Here is a 17,236-nt window from a genome sequence, read left to right as displayed (position 1 = left end):
AACGCATCAGCGAAAAGATGAAATAACGAATCTCGTTCTTAAGAAATACGATCCTGGAAATAATGAAAAAAACCCATGGTTCGATCGAGCGATTCGTTTTTGTTATAAACACGCGGAGGGAGAAGGATGAAACTGGTACAAGATTGTACGGACTTTTAAAGAGAGATTTTCTGATGGATACACGTCTCCTTTGTTAAATATGAAAGAATGGCTCGCTGCTCCAGGATATGTCACACTCGCTGACGTTGTCCAGTTTACAAGTGCCACGTGTATGCGCAATGGTGTAGACCGGAGAAGCCGTGGAGCCCACGTTGGGTCGAACAGTGAAGTGTATCCGGAAGCTAGTTACTTGTACGAACAAAGAGTCTGATAAAGAGTAAGGTCGCGGAAGAACTCGAGGAACGGGTACGAAAACGGAATCGTTCTTCAGCGATAAATCTAATTTTTCAAGAGTTTCATTGTAATGCATTGCAATTGCTAAAAATTGTTCACAAGCTATACGTGCATATGTCATTTACGCATACAGTTTGCATGGCCCTTCGTGACCCTTCTATTTCCCCACTCTTAGCAACAACCCAAAAGGAACCGCAGAGCGAACGTTGTCCTGGCAACGAGTCGTTCGTCAACTATTTCAAACAAATCGTCGGAAAGCGTAGCACGGATAATAAAACCAGTAGTGGACGGTTCAGTTAGCGTTTTCTGGGTTCGTTTCAAGCAATAAACAAATCGTGTTCGTGAATCCGTCGCGATGAACCAGAATTTGTCGATGGAAGGTATTGCGAGTCAATTGTCCCACACGGTGCTAAAGAAGGTAAGAGAAAGGGCGAAACTTCCACGCGATCGACCTCCACGTGTTTCATTATCGCACTACAAATAAAACTTGCTTCTTTATTAAGATTTACTTTACTTTTGCTTCGCACGAATAATATTTTTTTATTTATTCACGTGTAAATTTAACATGTAATTGAAATTAAAGCACGTGTTGTCGATAGAAACGATACATACTAATGAAACAGGCCGCGTTACCAATGGAAGATGTTAATGTTGAATTAGGAGGCCAAACGTATGCGAAAACGCCGCCAGGCTATTTTATACCTCATATTAAATTTTCTCAATAAGCATAAGTAAGTATATTTGTATTCGACGCTGTTAAATGAAAAGAATTATTTCAATTAACGAACAAGCGTATCCGCAGTTATCAGGATACTTACAATGCGCTGATGGAGGAAGCCGATCTCTCCACAGACATTCAAATTTGCGACAACATAGATCTGGAAATGATTCTTACGGAGTACGATAGTTATTATCAGCTAAGATTTAATACATATCCTATGTTATGTAAAGAAGTTAAAAGTACAACGTAAGAATTGAAATTATTTCCGTTTTATATATGAAACTAGCGTACAATTGTTCAAGGAAGATCACTTTTTTGTAATCAATTTTTTATAGAGAATGTACAAAGAAAAAAGAGTGCGCAAATAATATGAACAAAAGAATGGAACCTGTGAAAAAGAAAAGCGCGGAACAGACGACGAACGACGATTCCGCGGAGGATGTTACCCTAGCGATGACAGTAACACCGGTTTTTCCCAGTGAGAACGAACACAGATCCGCGTCGAAGACAGACGATTGTTCGAAGGAACAGTCCATACAGTCAAAGATATCGAGATGTATCGAGAAACTCTATCCGGCCGATTCGGAATTGCGAAAAATCGCCGAAGATATATCCAGAGCAAGTTGCCCTTTAACCATACTCTTTTCATCATCCCCTACTCGATTAATTAACCCTTTGCACTCGGCTCCTTCGCAGACGTTAGTAATAGAAGTTATTGCTTGCGTCTACCAGTAATAAAAAATTAGCAATAGAAACTATTGCTATTTCAGCAGGAACTTCTATTGCTAACGTCTCTCAGCGATAGAAAATTTCCATTTCAATAGAAAACTTCAGAGCAACGTGCATTTCCCAAAAAGCTCCGATGGAACAAGTTCACACTTTGCAATCATGATCCCCTTCAGAGGGGATCGAATGCAAAAGGTTAATAATTTTGTAATAAATGGTTGCTTCTTTTATCGTAGGAAATCGTGTCGACCAACTTAAACGTACATTGGAATGATGTGAAAGGTTTGGGCGTTTGCAAAACGGCTATCGAAGAAGCCGTAGTGTACCCTCTCAAGTACCCTACTTTCTTTAACGCAGTGTTCTCACCGTGGAAGGGCATTTTACTATATGGACCACCTGGGACAGGTACGATACACGCGTTTTTTCCTCGTTCTGAAATCGTTCATCGAGAATAATGTAACAGGTAAAACGATGCTGGCGAAGGCAACCGCGACAGAGTGCAACAGCACCTTCTTCAATATAACGGCCAGCTCGTTGGTCAGTAAATGGCGAGGGGATTCCGAAAAATATATACGCGTAAGTCATTTTTGTACTCTTATCCTTATGTTCGACGAGTCGGAATAAAAAAAGGAACATTGTTCAGATTGTTTAAAAACGTTTGTTTGTGATATCACCAAACAATCGTCGACAATCAGTCTGAATAGAAGGAATTAACTTGACGAATTCTTTTAAACCGAACAGGTTCTATTCGACCTCGCCTACAGTCATTCGCCGACAATTATATTCATTGACGAAATTGATTGGATAGCAACAAGTACAGAAGCAAATTCATTGTCAGAGCCCGCAAAAAGATTCAGATCGGAATTGCTTGCTAGAATGGATGGTCTAGTGTCGACCGAAAACTCGAACATTGTTCTCCTAGCTGCAACTAATGCTCCCTGGTATGCAGAAGTGATGATTTAAAATGCTTTACAAATCGACTCTGTTTACAAATGTAGAAAATTATTTTCTACATGCATTCTTCGGAACGATCAAATAATTTGTAAAATTTGTTTGTTGCCAGGTCCATCGATGCAGCTTTACTTAGACGACTCGAAAAACGAATATACGTAACGTTACCAGATGAAGATACTAGACTCAACATATTTAGTTTATATCTTAGCAAACGATTATTGAACTCTGAATCGAAGATGATTTCTATACTGCAGAGAACTATGAACTACTCTCCTGCGGATATAAAGTTAATATGCAAGCAAGCATGGATGATGGAAATAGCCCAGATTTGGAAGAAGCTTGAAAAGGATAAAATAACAATAGATCTGGTTTATGCGCTGACAGACTTCCAGATTTTAGAACAAGCGATCTCCTTAATATCACCTACAAATACCTCTCTAAATAAATACAACGAATGGTCGAAATCATATAAAAATTAGACCTGTGTTAGATTCGATAGATCTGATAGATTTAACTGCTATGTTATTTGAAATCACGAAGAACCAGTTGTTCGAGATGTTTCTATCGATAAGAGGTGAATTATATTTTATTTTTGCTTTATTCATTCATACAGTAAACTTAAATAAACTACTTGAATAGTGATAACAAATATATGTAATATATAATATAATAATATCCATCGAGAACGTGCGTGAACTGTGAAACGTGTACAATACCGTGTTTCATCGAACACGTATATTTAATTATCAAAAATTCGCACAACGCGCGTATACTTTTGCAGTTCACGCTTTTCACACAAATCAGTCCTCGCACACACTAACGTTTAATCCTAAAATCAGACCAAGTACCACGATCGGTGAATAATTAACATGAATTTTTCAGTTTTTTTTTCTTTCTAAACGCGAAGTAAAGTAATGCAATGCTATTACAATAATACTGGCGAAATTAGTACTACGTAACAGTGTTCCATAATACAGTTATATCCGTATTAATCGATAACAAAAATTATTAGTAATTATAATTAAAGGAAACGTAATTATTTACACAGAAAAGTTTTCATATACAAATTCCTATAAAATAGTATTTCTTATTCAAAAATCGCGTTCGATCCGTGTGTTTCATTAGAAAAATTTTAGTAACATGGATAAAACGAATGAAATTAGATTAATTAAAATAATTGGTAAATCTTAAAGGTAAATAGAAAACAAATTTGCCAGGGAAACGCACGAATCCAACTTAAATAAATCGCGCAGAGTAACTACGAACTACACAATAGTAAAATACAAAGTTTCCTACATTTCACTCCCATTTTTCTAACATTCTACGCTCCATATTTCCACATCTATAATATCTCAAAGAAACACCATCTCTCAAACAAAATTAACAACGACATCAAGAAAGTATCGATGTAGTTACCTTAAATATCCGTGCTCTTAAAACTTAAATCGATAAAAACCGATCCTACTTCTTCTTTCACTAGCTAGCATCGAAAGTATGTCCAACTTCCGTCCGAAGGATCTACTCGTCCGATCCAGATTCGTATTGAGTGTCCTCGGACCAGTAACCAGCCCTCAACGATCCAGAACTGAATGCAGATCTATCGGAATATCCTGAATCGATCACGACAGTCTTGTCCAACCTAAACAGATTCCTAAATACAGGATTACTTATGCTATAAGTAGCTTCCCAGCCTGCATTCTGCACGTTCTCCACGTCACTTTCGCTGTTGATCGCACTAACGCACGGAGACTGATAATTAGCAGAAAACTTGGACACCGTGCTCAATAGGGAGCTGGTCCTGGGCAGTCTGCACCTGGATACAGGTATCCAAAACACGGAATCGTCTTCTTGAGAGGGTTCCTGCTCGATCCGTGAAATCCTCCTTGACGCCAGCCTTCCGCGATTGAATCGTTGCTCGTCGTTCCTTCTAGGGCTACACGATCTTCGATCGGAATCGCTACCGCTTTCCGTGTCCTTGGCCGAGGCTGACGTCACGCAGGACTTCAATTCCGAGTCGCTCGAGCTGTACCCTTCAGCAGTGGAAATCCTTGGCGAGGAATTGTCGGCGCTGGAAAGGGCCAAGTTCTCCAGAGCGTTCACCAACTGCTTCACAAAGCTGCGGTTGACATCGTCGCGCTGGTTCCGGCTAGGTAAAGCGGGCTTTTTGTCTCCTTGCGTCAACGATTTAATGATCCTCTGGACCAGATTCTTTTCGCGTCCCGGTTGCGTGCTCTTCACTATTCTCTCCAGATCCGTCGACTTCTTCTTCGAAAGTATGAACCTGGTGCATGGAGACTGGAACTCCGAACTCGCCTTTCTCTCCTGAAGAAGAGCTGCTTGGGTCCTCTTGTACTCAGGGATTCGTTTCGTTTTCTTCTCCTGGACGTCGATCGAATCGTTCTGCATCTGGTGGCTGGATCTGGCCGCTGGTGTCCTGGGCGAATTCCTGGACCCGCCGATAGATTTCCTCTCCGATGCGCGAAAACTGTTTTCAGCAACTTCCAGCTTCTTCACTGTGTCTCGAACCGACAAGATCGTTTTAGGCCAGGTGTCGTCTTCTTCGAACGAAACTGAGTCAACGGATCGGATGTTCCTCTCTAATAGCCAATTTCGTGGGCTCGCCTTCGTCCATGAGTCTTCGAAGGACTGGTAAGAATCCTGGGTTCTCGAACTGTTCTCGAAGATGTACGTCTTCTCCAACAGACTTGGAGACATTCTCCTGGGCCTCGTGGTGTTCCCAAATTTCCGCGCGAAACTGCTGGACTGACTCTTCAACGTGGAACTGTCCTCAAAGATGGACGACTTGTTCAAAATGTTCTGCGAGGGTTGCCTCTTCACTATCGGAGTCTCCTCGATGACAGTGGACGAGAAGATGTTGGCTGGACTGAACCTCGGTGTGGAAGTCGCTCGGGTCCTGAATGGCACCCTCCCGTTCGGCGTTCTAAATGGAGTTGACACGATTTCTGACGGTCGAATGTTGTCTGTAATTTTTGAAGGGGTTACGTCGTTCTTCGGCAAGCCTCCGTCATTTCTTCTGTCACCTACAGACGGTTGTTTCTTGCTAATAAAAGTTCTCTGCTTGGAATCGTTGGGAGTCGTGTCGGTTTTCAGGTCCTTGGAAACTTCGATCTTCGGTCCAGGCGAGAGAACAAGGTTTATGTTCTGGATCTTCCTGGACGGCGACATTCTGGGCAACGTGTGGCTCCTGTTGCCGCAGAACGTCACCAACGGAATGGTCGTGTCGAATTCTTCGTACTTGGGAGAGGAAGATTTCGTTGGAGATACTTTGAATGTGGTTTTCAGAAGTTTTTGCTCCTGCGAGATTTCATCGAACGCTGTTGTCCCCGTCGCTGTCGTTGTTACGCCCTCGTTGGTCGTTGCTTGACTCGATCGTTGAGTAGGATGCGTGTCTAAAATTAAAAATTGAAACGATTATTACAAATTGCATTTTATTTAAATCAAACAATCGATATGAATTTGTACTTTCATTTTCATCGAATCGTTATACGAGTATTAATAAGTACCTGATGGAATAGATATCGCCGAATTCAGCGTGGTGACTCTGGAGAACGGAGATTTCTTCCATGATGGCGGACGATACCCAAGCGGAGTGATATTCATTATCTTCTGTTGATTGGGACGTTTGTTCGAACGCCAATCCGGTACCGAAAGCTTCTGAGTAGGTTTCAATTCTACTTCCGTGAATTGCCTTCCCTGTCGAATGAAAACAGTAATCCGATTTAAGGATGAATCCGCATAATTACCATTATCGTATTTATTCTGACTGGTGTAAGAAATCCTTTTAATGTTGTGTGTATAAGTAAAAGGGATATTTTGGTGTTGCTCGAATCGACTTAGAACGAATATTATCGTGCTATTGCTAATCGTTCTAATAAAACTGGTACTTTAAACTATAATATGAATCATTACATTTGTTGTGTCATATACGTAAAATATTCTCCTCGAAATGAAACAAACAGACTAAATATTATCCTACGCAATTAATCTCTACGCACAATGTCTGTTTCTTCTAATTTTCTACTAATTATACAACCTACCACACGTTAGATAATTTGCAATAAGTAAATATTTTACATATACAATTGGCTGAATATTAAATACAAAAAGGGTTTTCATTAAATGCAATTTGCAACCACTGAATTAATTAATATCAAATGAAGCAACTCACATAATTGTTATTGGAGAACAGCATGTTGTTCCTGATCCACATCACAGATACAGCCATTTCCGGTCACTAAACCCACTACTCCGTAGACGATAAGTAAAAAGGGATCACAAAGTAAAAAGAATAAACGCGAGATCTTTAATCTCTCTAATTAACTCGTACAATTTTAGTTGTCGAAACTTAAACGGACACTTTTGCTTAATCGCGTGTTTATAAATAGTCTAGTCATACCAACACTGTCGTGTCTGGAACGTAAATGAGCTACGACTCGTATCGGCAATTAATATAGACGCTAGCTATTCCGGAAACAGTTTGTCGCAAAATGACCTGTCGACTCCTGCGAACCTTTTAATATATCCGCGGTTGAAGCATCCCCATTTCCACTCTTCGGTTGAGAGGGGGAGGGTACCTGCGTTTCACAAGGGAAACCACCCCTAACTAGCGCATCGCTAAATGTTAATTGAAAATTTTAAATAAGCATATAACAAATGCGAAATAATCTATTTTATTACATAAACATGTGACTTTATTTATAATAATTTCTTTTAGCTAAGCTAGTTAATTATTGTGACCCCTTTTATAAAAATTAACTAGCTACTAATAATTAACTAATAAGTAGATTTCTCAATCGATATTTCTACTGAAAGATACATGTTCTTAAACTGTTTAACGTGTAAAAACTTTAATAATTATTCAGTAGATCGCGTTAATCGTTTCACCCTCTATATTAAATTATTTACCATGGGGACGAGGTGCCAGGGCTTGAATACCTGCAACCAGGGACTCTTGATTTTCCAGGATTACGATACTTTCTTAAGAAAGGGGATTCGATTGTTCCACGAGGTGGATTATTGGCCAATTTCGTTTAAGCCGTGTACCTTTACCTGCATTTATTGAGGTACATCGGTGCTCTTAACGTCCAGGGTTGGATTTGGCAGTACTTATTTTAAATAGTGTCCGGGGTCCCATATTCCTTCGAATCGTTGGAAAGTAGAAAGAGGCAATAAATGAACAGTTATAGCGTCTGCAACCTAGAATTTCATTTTTATAATTGGGGACACTTGGAGACGCGAAAGACGAAGTTTCAAATTTCCTAAAAGACTGCAAAAACCCCAACGACGCGTAAAGTATACATTTAACATTATTTAAAATTTGTGCATCCACGATTTTCTATACAATATTGACATTTTAAATTCACCCATTCGCAAATCGAATTCACCCGTTTTTATAATACATAATTCTTTCACGTTTGTCATTGCCAGATGGTAAATATAATGATGGAACACCGGTGTAATTTGAGTGGTTCTTAATATTCCTACGTCGATATCCTATTTCTAATTGCCTACATAGTCAAATGAGGATACTAATGAATTTATCGCTTATCAGTCCATAAGAAGGTACGGCTAGTACACGAACAGCGTACGATTCGATCTTCTAAAATAGATTCCAAAATTACGGACACAACCTAACTGTGCTTTTATTAGCCGCTTCTATATTGAAACTATTCAAAGGAACCTAGGACCGTCGTCGATATTAAAGTAAACGCCAATAAATCCGACCGTCTGTTACGAGCTGCTATCCCTAATAAATGCAGGTAAGAGCCGCTGCATAAATGAAATTCGCCGTTAATCCACTCCGTGGAACAATTGCACCCTCGTTCTTCAAGGGACAATTGCGATCCTTCGCGCTAGTTCGCAGGAATCCCCGCCAGCAGGTATAGGGGTGCCCTACAGCACCTCAGCTATGGCCAGCAATTTCATATACAGGGTGAAACGAGTAACAAGCACAGCCAAGTAATTGCAAGAGCGCAATTATTCTGGAAAAATCTGTAGCAGGATGTACATAGACAGAAGTAAATGAAAAATATTTGCAAACGAGGAAGTAGTATTAAAAAAAATTAGGATTGGAAGTATCGCAGTGTAACAAAGTTTCTCTTTATTCCCTTTATTTAATAACATATTAATCATCGATTAATAAAGTAGAAAGTAGAACTTTTACGTTAGTTAAAGTAAAAGAACGGTGTACTTATTTGTACCATAGAAAAAGGAATGTTTGACACGTTATGATTAAAAGAAAAGCTTACATAAAAGAAGTTTGTATTAGTTAATTAAATGTTGATTAAAAATGAAATTTAAATAATAGCTTCCTTTCTAAATTAGAAACACAATTAGGAATTCCTGTTCGAGGTAGCCCCACTCTGAAACCATGAGTAGGGATGGGGGATGCTCCGACAACGGGTATATTAAAAGGTCCGTGGGGCTCGACAAGTCATTTGCAACAAATTACTTCGAACAGGTTTTCGACTGTACCGATATCATTGCAAGTCGTAACTCATTTACGTTTCAAGTGCTTCCTTAAATCTTTACGTACAAGTATTTCCTTTAATTCTTTTATTCGGTGGTTTGCCATTATTTATTGAATATACAGTAGTGGGATTGTTCATCGAAAATGCCAGTGCCGACTACGTGCACTAGGAGCAACCCGTTCTCTAGTGGCAAACATGTAAGTGGCTTAACTAATTCCGTAAATGGGAATTATAATTTTATTCCGAGTAGTAACTCTTTTATTTTAAACACCTGCGTGGAAGGTACATTTGTCATTGACATTAAGCAAATTTATTGGAACAGGAAAGACAGCTCACGGAAGCTGAACTGAGAGTGCAACGATCTCTTCAGAAGCTTTCGATTCCGGATTGGTACGTAAACAAACGTTCGAGTCCACCGAGGATAATTAACGTTACGCCGATTGAGTTTCGTCCGCCATCCTGGAGGAAATCCCTGCCCTCGAAGAACGCTACGTTAAATTCAACGATCTCCAATTTATCAGGTATTTATCGATATCCGATCACTCGATTATCTCTGTCAATTATTTCGACGTTGAGTAACTCGATTATCAACTTCAGCTGTAGATTCGCCAGTCGACCAGCAACCGAATCAGACAGTCAACGACGATGGCATCAAACCAACGACGACGATTAACGATAAAACGTCGCACGAGCAGAAATCTTCTGAAAGCAGATGCAAAAGATCTCCGTTGAAATCTTCTCCAGAGAAGCAAGCGTTCGACACGACCATTCCGTTAGTGAAGTTCTCCAGGGACATCAGCAAGACGTTCCCCAAAATGTCGCCTTCTAGAAGACTCCAGAATATAAATATCGTTTTACCACCAGGACCTCGAATTGAGATTTCTAATGATCTCGAATTCGACACGGTAACTAGCGATTTCGCGAACAAAACGTTCGTTTGTAAAAAGCAGCCAGTTGCTGTTGGTAGGAAAAATAACAATGACTCAAATAAAAGCGATTGGAGTCCTCAGAAAATGGTAGATAACAAAGACAGTTTCAATGTATCGGAAATCCTGGCTTCATCAAGGACGCCGAATGCGAAGATGCCATTCGAAATTCGTGCTTCGACACCGAAATTCAGCCCGGCTAACATCTTTTCATCTACCATGATCGAGGAGACTCCAAAAGTGAAGAAGAACATCTCTCACGAGATCTTAGAAAAGTGTTCCATCTTTGAAAACAGTTCAGCGTCGAAGAACCCGTCAAACAATTTTGCGTCCAAGCCCGAGAACACGATCAGACCCAGGAAATTGTCTTCGAATCTCTTGGAGAAGACGTACATCTTCAAGAAGACTTCTGGAACCAAGAATTCTGTTCCAACTGGTGCAGAAACATCGGTGCGAGCAAGCAAGCCAAATTGGATGTCAGAGAAGAACACCCAGAAGGACGATTCCTGGCCTAAGTCCTTTTTCTTGGTCCGAGACATGGTGAGGAAGCTGGAAGGTAGTAAAAATGATTCTCACACTTCAGAGAAGAAGTTTAATAGAGCGTCCACGAATTCGACTAATGTATTCTCGCCCGGAACACCAGCGATTGTTGCCAATAATCATTCGACTGTTATCCAAAAGAACAGAACGAATTTGGATAAGCAGCAACAAGCCCTCCTTCGGAAGAAAAAGACGAACTCGGAGTCGCAGTCACCGTACCTCGGATCCGTAAATTTGAAGAAGAAGTCCACGGATTCAGAAAGAACAGCGAAAAGCAAGCAGTCGGTACGCGAGAAGAGCCTGGTCCAGGAAATAATAGAATCACTGTCAGAAAGGATAAACGAGTCTGCTCAGCCTCATCAAAATCGGAAGGTCGACGTGAATCACAACTTCGTAAGACAGCTGGTGGACGCCCTGGAAAAGTCGGACATTCGACGAATGGAAAACCTGGCACGAGAAAGATACTGTACAACCGAAGAGGACAGCTCGAGCGAATCAGAAACGAAACATCGCGATGCTTCGCCTTTCCCCAGGGAAACGGACAGCAGCAGCGATTCCGATCGAAGATCCAGCAGCCCGAGAAGGAACGACGAGCAACGATTCAATCGCGGAAGGCTGGCGTCGAGGAGGATTCCAGAGTTCGCGGAGGAGATTTCCCAGGAAGAAGATTCCGTCTTCTGGATACCTGTATCCAGATGTAAGTTGCCCAGAACAAGTTCCCTATTGAGCATGAGATCCAATTTGTCCAGCCAGTCTCTGTGTCTCAGTCCCATCAATAGCGAGAGCGAAACGTCCAATTATAGAAAGTGCAGTGTTGCTATATCTAACAAGTTGTTTAGAATCGACGAGACTATAATCATTGATTCGGGGTATTCTGATAGATCTGATAGGTCCGCAGCCAGTCCTGAGTCCTTTAGAGTGAACGACTGGTCCGATAATGTTCAGTACGAGACTGGGTCAGAAACTAGATCTTCCAGGTTGAGGAGATCCTGCAGACGGAAGTCGAACCTTGGGCATACTTTTAGTATTCACTAGCCAAGAAATCATAGGGTCGGTTTTTATTGATTGAATTTTAAGAGTGAGGAGCTCAGAATTCGATTCTATATTAATTGCGAGACTACTTGGATTCTAATGTATCGTTGACCAATTTGTTATTGTATATATTACATATTTAATTTTATTATATATTATATGTATTTATTATATGTTTAAGTAATTTACTTAACTTTATATCTAGGAATGCATTAAGAAGATGTAAAATATATAATTCACCTCTTATCGATAGGAACATTTGAAATAACTCTCTTCAATTTGATTAGGAGCGTCATGGTAATTCCAGGTCCCTGGTTCTTTGCGATTATCATACATCACAGCAGTGTAATCTATCGTAGATCTCCTGCAACACAGACGTCGTTCTTTTTGTAAATCATTAGTATACGTTGCCACAAGATTCCACTGGTTTCCATCCAGCAAACATAAAACAGTAGAAAGTAGAATGTTGTTCCTAGTTTGAAGGCATTGTCGCAGCAAATCGTTCATTAACACGCTGTGCCCTTCTGTATACAATGATAATGATTACTTTTCCAGTTTAATCGAAAAGAATTGAACAGTCTTTTGTAAATCTTTATCAATATTATTCGGGAGAGTTAGGAATCTTACGTTTGTAAAATCTTAAATAAATAAGTACAATAATTACTGGTAATTATATTACTGTTTTATTAATATCTTATAAAAATTGCGTTTCATGTGAAAAAAATGTATACTTAACAATTCTTTCTTTTATCTTGATTATTTCTCGCCTGTTTTAAACCGTGATAATAACCTGTAACGAAGACAACACGATGCATCAAATACGAAAGCAGCACACGAGAAATAATTACCTGTGTGAAAACCACTGATGTACCACGACATCAACATACTCGAAAGCGCGTCTGCATCATTGTCCGGTAATCTAAAATATTTTAATTAAAAGAATCAATATCTTTTTCGACTGCCACCATTGCCATTAGACAAGAGCTTGTATTAACTACAAATCGAGTTTACTTGGCCATCAATTGCGGTGGTAAAGGAGGTGCGGGTGGTATATCAGTCGCGTTAAACGATGGCCCAGGCATAAATGGTTGCCTGTATGGTTTCTGTTCTTCAGATTCGCAATCCATTTTCTCGCCATTATACTTTTTCGAATTCGAATACGTGGAACAATTAGTTTCATCGGTCTCGACGCTCTCATCATTCAAGTCCTCTGCCAAAGCTTCCTTTTGCTGGGCTATCTGACTCTGCAAACCTTTTGATTCTGAAAGAGAGCTCAACTCCACTTTCTCCGTATTGCCATACCCTAAAGGCATTAAAAAGGACCACGTTAATTGCTAGTTACAGAGACTCGATTCATGCATCATAACAAATTGAATGTATATACTTTTCGATCGAGCTTTGTCTATCGACGCATTAGAAACTGATCAAATTAAAAGTATTACCTACAAATTTCACAATACAAGTTCCACTGTTCTCATATACTTTTGTTACTATAGCTTCGTAACTTTCTCCATCTTCCGAATATACTGCACGACATGGTGCCCCTACGGTCCACTTCTATGCAGATAAATGAAAGCACTTTAAATTACAATCTTTCGCAATACATATTTTCCAACTATGGTACATGTTAGATTGATAATATTAGTATCAGCTTGTGACCTTATAAGGTTTATTTGTATGCCAAGATTGTTTAAAATTTGGTGGCTTCTGCTTGGATTGACCCGAATTTTGAACCTCCACGCCCATTCGCTTAGCTACTTCTTCCTTCGCTACATTTATCGCTTTATCGTACGCTTTTATCAATGCACTGTCGTCCCAAACATCTTCGTCATCTGCGCTTGTCATCTTTTAAACATAATAACATGTCATAACATAAGAAATACAAATCAGTTTCCACTAATCATACAATTGTTGCAAAAATACTAGATACTATAGCGTATACAACTTCTTCCCTTCTTTCATTAAATACATTATTGTTAAATGACAGTCATAGAAATGAAGTTCAAACAATAACCTGGGTTGTCATTCTACCATACTCCAATTTTACTTTAACTAATCATATCCTAAACGTAATATCAAACGCAGTCACGTACGTTTCCATTTCCTCGTATAAAAAGGACATTATCATCTGCCATTTTGTTCAAGCAATTTCATTTAAGTAAAGTATGCGTCTTTGAAAAATTAAGCTGTTACATCTCTTCAACTTTAACAGACTGTAAACAATGATAATCGCTACAAGGACTACCAACAAGTACAGCAAAAGTTCCTCTAATTTATCCCTAGCTATACATTTTTTGGTTCTCTAACTCTTCCCGAGGAAAAGTTCTTTTCTTTCTGTAAGATTTATAACGAAAAAAGAAATGTTTAGTTAATTAGTATGGCATTGTATGAAAAATATCCTCCTCGAAGAAAACTCTATTTATCTTCCTCATTCTTACATTTTCACACATTCTCCCTCCCTCTCTTCCAGGTGGCGCCATCTCTTGGAGAAACGCTGAAACTGGTCAAGCATTAGTTTCACTACTTACCACAGAGATGGCGCGACTAGTTAGCTGAGTTCACTTCGCTGTCGATAACGCTGAGCGACCAGTTTGAGCACTTTTCACAGAGATGGCGCCAGGGGTTCTACAGAAGAGACGGTATCATCTGTCTCGCTCTTTCTTATAGCTTACTTATATATCTTTCTCTCTCTTATCTCCAAAGAGAAATATATAATAAATTACAATGAAACTACTAAAATACATAAGAAATTATAATAAAACTAGTGAAATATATAAGAAATTATAATAAGACTATTGAAATATACAAGAAATAACAACAAAACTATTAAAATATACAAGAAATTACAACAAAACTAATAATATGTACAATAAATTATAATATATTAATTTTATTCTACTTAATTATAATTTATTGTACATATTATTAGTTCTGTTGTAATTTCTTGTATATTTCACTAGTTTTATTATAATCTCTTATATATTTCAGTAGTTTTATTGTAATTTATTCTACATTTCTCGCATTAGAGGTAAGAGAGAGAAAGATATATAAGAAAGCTATAAGAAAGAGTAAGACAGATATTACCGACTCTGCTTTAGACCCCGTGGCGCCATCTCTCAGCGGAGTATTGGTACTAATCAGCGAAAAGGTTCAGCACTTTTCTAAGAGATGGCGCCACGGGTACTAAAAAAATATTTTCAATAGCGCAATAGTTAAGGTAACAGGAATTAAATTACGCGAGCTCTGCAAATCGGTGCTGAAAAATGAATTACATATAAAGAAATATCCATCATTTCTTTAACTTCGTTTCGAATTTTCTCCGCTATAGGCTAAGAATTCACGTATTTAGATTACCGGCGCCACATTTCAATCGCAACCCCACTGTACACGTCACTTAGCGTTGGGGACTATTTCATAACCTGTCGCTCGAGGGAACGTAGGCAGTATTGTATCGGAAGGATGCCGTGAAAGTTGTTGCACGAGGTACAATTCAATTCTAGACGGTGGCGTTCCGCGAGGGTGTATTCTACTTATCAGAAGTGGAATGGCGTTAGTAAATCAATTTCAAAGGTTCTCCAGATCCATCCTTGGGATCGCCTCCAGTTATTCGAAGCGCACGCGAAACGGAGCGTTGCCTTTTTTGCAGGCGACGATGCGAACTTTGACCACGGAACCGCTATCGGAGAAACAGGAGTAAGTCACGCGACTACCCGTCGCCTCCCCGTCGTTTTTCTGACGCACTGTCAACGTTTAATACTTGGGGTTGAATCCTTCTGAATAGTTGCATATAAAACTTAGAGTGTAAAGAGTAACGAATGTTAAATACTAACAGTAATTGGTAAACGTTTCAGAGATATTAATAGAGTGACATTGACAATGAACGATGCTAAAAATACTCCAAACAGTAACATAAAGATAGAAATCTTGGCTTGTATCTAATATTGATTAGTTGCTTTTATTTCCAGAGTTAATATAACGTTTGTTAGAGCAAGCGGAGAAAGGATCAAGGCGAAAGGAAAAGTTGGTGATACTATACTAGACATAGTTGTAAACAATGAGATCGATTTAGATGGATATGGTATGTTAAAGGATTTTCCTCTTGTTTTAATTGTCATTTAGCTTATTGCTAGATTATAATTTTGAAGCAATATAGTGAAATTCATGTTTGCATAGGTGCTTGCGAAGGAACATTAACTTGCAGTACATGCCATTTAATATTTCCAAAAGAGGTTTATGACGCATTACCTGACAAACCAACAGACGAAGAGCTAGATATGTTGGATTTAGCATACGAATTAACAGACACGTAAGTTAATGATCATTTAATTTTTTTACAGTATATACAGTACACACTGACAGTTTCATTGATTCTGGTCATCCTTGTAACACTAAACGAACTAATGCAACCAACGAATGAGAAATGATATAACTAGATAATCTCCTCTCATTGGACGATTTCCGCCATTCTTGTCTATCAGCTTGCACAAAAGTAGTATTATTAATATTTCATAAGCCAAAGTTCCACACTTAACGTTATTACCAAATCCCATAGCATTATCTTAGGATCAAACATTTCAAACTGTTCAACATACAATTCCAACTTATCTTTCTTGAATTCTATGCGGAACCAGAATCACAGATGCGAATAAATTTTCATAGTTTTATTTTATTTATGAGCTTGCCTTTCCCTTTTTCTCCTAGATTTAAAGACTTAAGTTGATATATGTACATTATCGATTCTCTTTAAATTTTCATAAACAATGAAATTAGGTCGTACAATAATTACAAAGTTTCAGGAGAAATCTGTTTCAAGGATAGGGAAATTTCATAACAGTTCATAAATTCGTTTACGTAATATTTAATTACAGGTCGCGTCTGGGTTGTCAGATAGTAATGACTAAAGAACTCGATGGAATTGAGGTGAGAGTTCCTGCTACGATTAATGACGCGAGAGCGTAACCAATACTGGATCTAGAGAATTTTATTAAAATTGTTAAATAATTGGGATTAAAAATGCAAAATAAAGAATTTTGCTTCTCTGAACGTGAAGCGATTATACATATATTGTACTATAACTGGAATATTATATATATATATAGCAATAAGATTGTATAAGATAAAGTTACTTGCTACAATTGTGATATCTGTACATTACCATTGTAAAGAGCCTGCACAATAATAGCTGAAATATACTCTACGTTTTTAGTACATTTACAATATAAAATACCTTATTTTTAATGTTTTGTAGTTTCTTTGTAAATAAATACATCTCAAACTGTTAACATTGTAAATAAAATCACATAATGAAAATATAATAACTCTACATGTATAAATCAAATATATCGATTATATTACCTTATCTATCTGATTAAAATTCAGTTATATTGAAGAATCTTGTTTATTCAGTTTTTGTACATTATTCTATATGTTTTACCTCGAATAATAAAACAAAA

General features: G+C 38.5%; 4 protein-coding genes across 4 annotated transcripts; 3 read left to right on the top strand and 1 right to left on the bottom strand.

Annotated features, from left to right (window-relative positions):
* The first annotated feature begins 748 nt into the window (after window positions 1–748).
* On the top strand, window positions 749–3,273 carry LOC143433503 (katanin p60 ATPase-containing subunit A-like 2). The gene is made up of 8 exons (XM_076910843.1): window positions 749–811; window positions 1,054–1,124; window positions 1,196–1,360; window positions 1,450–1,732; window positions 2,077–2,245; window positions 2,304–2,416; window positions 2,582–2,781; window positions 2,904–3,273. Exons 1-8 carry the CDS (start codon window positions 749–751, stop codon window positions 3,271–3,273), a joined length of 1,434 nt encoding a protein of 477 aa, XP_076766958.1.
* A 6,155-nt stretch (window positions 3,274–9,428) lies between these two features.
* LOC143433502 (uncharacterized) lies at window positions 9,429–11,786 on the top strand. The gene is made up of 4 exons (XM_076910841.1): window positions 9,429–9,482; window positions 9,608–9,806; window positions 9,883–10,216; window positions 10,253–11,786. Exons 1-4 carry the CDS (start codon window positions 9,429–9,431, stop codon window positions 11,784–11,786), a joined length of 2,121 nt encoding a protein of 706 aa, XP_076766956.1.
* Window positions 11,787–12,447: 661 nt separating this feature from the next.
* Smn (survival motor neuron) lies at window positions 12,448–14,036 on the bottom strand. The gene is made up of 6 exons (XM_076892599.1): window positions 13,877–14,036; window positions 13,443–13,628; window positions 13,226–13,340; window positions 12,795–13,086; window positions 12,632–12,702; window positions 12,448–12,573 (listed from the first exon to the last, which is right to left on the bottom strand). The coding sequence occupies exons 1-6, from the start codon at window positions 13,916–13,918 to the stop codon at window positions 12,515–12,517; spliced, it is 765 nt and encodes a 254-aa protein (XP_076748714.1). The 5' UTR covers window positions 13,919–14,036; the 3' UTR covers window positions 12,448–12,514.
* Window positions 14,037–15,172: 1,136 nt separating this feature from the next.
* Fdx2 (Adrenodoxin-like protein 2, mitochondrial Ferredoxin 2) lies at window positions 15,173–16,767 on the top strand. The gene is made up of 4 exons (XM_076911114.1): window positions 15,173–15,476; window positions 15,749–15,861; window positions 15,957–16,089; window positions 16,652–16,767. Exons 1-4 carry the CDS (start codon window positions 15,328–15,330, stop codon window positions 16,740–16,742), a joined length of 486 nt encoding a protein of 161 aa, XP_076767229.1. The 5' UTR covers window positions 15,173–15,327; the 3' UTR covers window positions 16,743–16,767.
* Window positions 16,768–17,236: the final 469 nt, after the last annotated feature.

Source organism: Xylocopa sonorina, chromosome 3, assembly GCF_050948175.1.
Source record: "Xylocopa sonorina isolate GNS202 chromosome 3, iyXylSono1_principal, whole genome shotgun sequence".
NCBI classification, from domain to species: Eukaryota; Metazoa; Arthropoda; class Insecta; order Hymenoptera; family Apidae; genus Xylocopa; species Xylocopa sonorina.
Note: the sequence above shows the minus strand (reverse complement) of the source record. Positions and strands in the feature narration are given on the sequence as shown.

What these genes read in the sequence shown, in the direction of transcription:
- LOC143433502 (XM_076910841.1), top strand. Translation starts at nt 9,429, where the DNA reads ATGCCAGTGCCGACTACGTGCACTAGGAGCAACCCGTTCTCTAGTGGC. An exon ending in CGTTCTCTAGTGGCAAACAT is followed by an intron (nt 9,483 to 9,607) that starts GTAAGTGGCTTA and finishes TTATTGGAACAG; the next exon opens with GAAAGACAGCTCACGGAAGC. An exon ending in AGCGATTTCGCGAACAAAAC is followed by an intron (nt 10,217 to 10,252) that starts GTTCGTTTGTAA and finishes TGCTGTTGGTAG; the next exon opens with GAAAAATAACAATGACTCAA.
- Fdx2 (XM_076911114.1), top strand. Translation starts at nt 15,328, where the DNA reads ATGGCGTTAGTAAATCAATTTCAAAGGTTCTCCAGATCCATCCTTGGG. An exon ending in GATCGATTTAGATGGATATG is followed by an intron (nt 15,862 to 15,956) that starts GTATGTTAAAGG and finishes ATGTTTGCATAG; the next exon opens with GTGCTTGCGAAGGAACATTA. An exon ending in GCATACGAATTAACAGACAC is followed by an intron (nt 16,090 to 16,651) that starts GTAAGTTAATGA and finishes ATTTAATTACAG; the next exon opens with GTCGCGTCTGGGTTGTCAGA.
- LOC143433503 (XM_076910843.1), top strand. Translation starts at nt 749, where the DNA reads ATGAACCAGAATTTGTCGATGGAAGGTATTGCGAGTCAATTGTCCCAC. An exon ending in AATTTTCTCAATAAGCATAA is followed by an intron (nt 1,125 to 1,195) that starts GTAAGTATATTT and finishes GCGTATCCGCAG; the next exon opens with TTATCAGGATACTTACAATG. An exon ending in AAAGAAGTTAAAAGTACAAC is followed by an intron (nt 1,361 to 1,449) that starts GTAAGAATTGAA and finishes AATTTTTTATAG; the next exon opens with AGAATGTACAAAGAAAAAAG.
- Smn (XM_076892599.1), bottom strand. Translation starts at nt 13,918, where the DNA reads ATGGCAGATGATAATGTCCTTTTTATACGAGGAAATGGAAAC. An exon ending in ATACAAATAAACCTTATAAG is followed by an intron (nt 13,341 to 13,442) that starts GTCACAAGCTGA and finishes TTATCTGCATAG; the next exon opens with AAGTGGACCGTAGGGGCACC. An exon ending in TTGTATTGTGAAATTTGTAG is followed by an intron (nt 13,087 to 13,225) that starts GTAATACTTTTA and finishes TAATGCCTTTAG; the next exon opens with GGTATGGCAATACGGAGAAA.